Genomic DNA, 3,212 nt, shown 5'->3' with positions numbered 1-3,212 from the left:
TTGACACAATTGGGTTAGGAAGATATATTCCCTCTAATCCACTATCTGTTTTGATAGATGTGATTTTCCTTTTTTCTTCCCCCCCCCCTTTTTTTGAGACAGGGTTTCATTTTATTTTTAATTAAAATAAAATTACATTCTTTCCTTTTTTCTTCCCCCCCCCCCAGGCCCTTTCATGTTCCCTCATTGTATTGTTCAATCTAACAATTTTCATTTAAAAGATATAGTAGTCATAAATTTATATTCTGGTATTTTCACAAGCATTTGCTATAACCTGATATAAAGATTATCAGAATGAAAGACTAGCATGCTCTATTAATCAAGTTTTGCAGCTAAAAGTTCAAGAAACTTGACTGATTGTTTTAGATTAAAAAATAAAATTAAACTTCCCACAAGGCAGGGAACCCTGATAGCTCTATGGGCTGACAAGGGAGGGGAACTTGATTGGGGGAGGGGGAGGGAAAAGGGAGGCGGTGGCGGGGAAGAGACAGAAATCTTTAATAAATAAATAAATGGGAAAAAAATAAAAAAATAAAATTAAAAAAAAACTTTCACGATCTGTCTATCTTAACTTCAAATAGTTATAACATTTTTTAAATTATTAAAATTTCAGCTAACTGTAAACCAAAATCAAATCAAATGAACTATTATAAGTAGAAATTAATGAGTGTTAAAAGCCACTCTGTTGTGTTGTTTCTGACTCTGAAAGGCAATCTTTCATCACAAGACAGTTCACATCATGACACACTGTCCTAAGGCTACACAGTAACTCCTTGCTCAGCAGAATATAGTGGATTAACTCCATTTTTGTATTATTCACAAACAGGTGGCAACATAAGACTAGCTTCACTAAGGTGAGCACATGCCACTGCAATAAGCCTCCAAACTCCTATAATGAAAATTTAATTTTTCACCTAGCTAAAATATCTCATGTAAAGTCAACAGTAAACTATTGTTCCTGAATGTGACTTTCTTAAACTGTGCCAGTAACAAACATTAATTCATCACTGTGAATTCTCAATGCACTGCTTAAAAAAATGGAGATAGAAAGATTAAGTTCCCTGAAAGTCTCACCTACAATATGTATTGTAGACAGGCTCTGAACCTCTATCAAAGCCCTTATCAACTCACTGCATCCTCCCCCAGTGAAGAAAACCAGCCAGGCCCCGAGGGACACTGACATGTGTGATTTCAGCAGGCAGGAAGCTCAGGAAAGAGGATCACAAGTTCAAAGCCCTTCTAGGTAGGTGGGTGGGAATATATACTCTCCTCTCTCTTATACACACACAAGAAATTAAAGCAGCCTACAAGGTTTATTACAGACATAAAGATGCTCACATTACAAACATAAAGCAAGCACCAAACCTGAAAGAGGACTTCTAATGTGATTGTCTTTTCAACTAATCCAACAAAAATATACTTTATAAGACCAAATTTTTATTTTACTGCAAACCCATAATCTATTTTATAGTAAATTTAGCCAATAAGTCTATTTTAATTTCAAATAATTTTTTCTAATTTTGAATGAAACTACACAAGGTTTGTTCTACTTCTTATAAAAATTAAAGTTTTTCCATTGAGCATTAAGGAAAAAGTGTACCATTATTATAAAGCTAATAATAGCCAAATTAAAATATTGCTACCATAAGCAATAAAAACAAACAATCTAACTGTGGCACAAAATGTTTGCCATAGTGACAGAATTTAACATTGGCTGCTCTTCCAGAGGACCTGGGTTCCAGAGGTCCAGGGTGGCTTACAACCATCTGTAGCTGCAGTCCCTGAATATTGATGCCCTCTTCTGGCCTCTCTAGGCACCAAGCATGCAAGTGGTGCACAGACATACAAGCAGGCAAAACACCCATACACACAAAATAATAAAGTAAAAACACTTGTCACTGTGGAACCAAATCACAGACAAGCCCACTCAGATCTCAGTGCTTCCACTATTACGGGGGACATTAGCACATGATCACGCTTCGTGTTCATCTGTTTGGTTTTAGTAACAGAGGCAAGGGGGAGTCACTTCAATCTTTCTTCCTATGAACACATACCCACTAAGTTATTAACTTTCCTTCTCCAGTGATACTCTCATGCCTCCTTATCTAGTAGTACTGCACTTATTTCCAGAGTTTTGCAGATAAATTAATCTGCAAAAAACCTTGGCCACAGTAATGGTTAAGTGGTCCTGCTGCCCATTAGAACACCCTTTTTACAAGCAATACTCAACAGCAGGCAAGACGGCTACTCAAGGCTCATCTAAACCTCAACCAAACAAAGAAAACAAGGAACAAAAATGCCAACCAATACGAAAGTTCCTTGGTGTATTCAAAAGGCGGGCAACTGGGATCTTCGGGAAGGAGTGTGTTAAAGTCTCTAAAATCTGTCAATTTTCTGTCCCGGCTACCTCCCCCCCCCCCCCATTGGGCTAAGCGTGGCGTCTTGTTTGGGACATGACCCTAGTCTGAACTCAGTGCTGAGTAAGTGAAAGGCTGGAGTTATCGATCTGTCGTGGGAACCCTGCTCTAACTGTTCCTGCTGCACTTGCTGCTCCCTCTTCCCACCGGGAACCGAGCTCCTCCCGCAATCCTCCAAGTTCAGGCTCCAGCACCCCTTCGCCCCTTGGGGACATCCCTAGGCCCCCACACGTCGTACTCGCAAAGCTGACGTAAGTAAAGCTCTTCTTTTAGTAATCCCCACCGGCAGATGGACCAGCTGCGGTCTCTAACCTGCTGTCAAAGTCATCCCAAATACCCTCTCGGCTGTGGAATGAGGCTGTCCTCGGGGAGGCGCGCGTCGCGGTGACCATTCAAGTTCACGTCCCTCCGGGACAGGCCTCCGGAAGCGTTAGCATTTGGCACTCGCACAGGGCCCAGGTTCTGCACTATTTTCTGGTGCTGTGCTTATATGGAGGCCCGCGCGATCGGGGGGTCCCCCACGTCTCGGTGTGCACCCTGAAGTTTCAGGCGAGCCTTCTCCAGCAGCCTGGGGCCCCCGGTGGAGACCAGAAGCAGAGAGAAAAAGGCAGGCAGGGCCCGCCAGGGCGCCCGCCGCGCTCTCAACCCCCTCCCCGCAGCTCCCGCGGCCCACGAACAATGCGCCCGCCCGCGCCCGCTGCACTCACCACCCAGGTCAGCGCCCCATCAGCACCCGCGAGGCTGGTCTTGGCCATGGCAGCACCTCCCGCGCAGGCCAGGGGCTGCTGCTCGCGC

The 3,212-nt window shown here is 43.5% G+C and overlaps 1 protein-coding gene across 1 annotated transcript in view; it reads right to left on the bottom strand.

Moving 5' to 3' along the window:
• Top2b (DNA topoisomerase II beta) overlaps positions 1 to 3,206 on the bottom strand; it is a 64,232-nt gene extending 61,026 nt beyond the window's left edge. Inside the window, exon 1 of the mRNA XM_005348557.2 lies at positions 3,125 to 3,206. Coding sequence (XP_005348614.1) covers positions 3,125 to 3,172 — 48 coding nt within the window. The 5' untranslated portion in view covers positions 3,173 to 3,206. The remainder of the gene's footprint in view (positions 1 to 3,124) is intronic.
• Positions 3,207 to 3,212: the final 6 nt, after the last annotated feature.

The sequence above is a fragment of the Microtus ochrogaster genome, chromosome 6 (genome assembly GCF_000317375.1).
Source record: "Microtus ochrogaster isolate Prairie Vole_2 chromosome 6, MicOch1.0, whole genome shotgun sequence".
Lineage (NCBI taxonomy): Eukaryota > Metazoa > Chordata > Mammalia > Rodentia > Cricetidae > Microtus > Microtus ochrogaster.
This window is presented reverse-complemented; position numbering and strand designations above follow the sequence as displayed.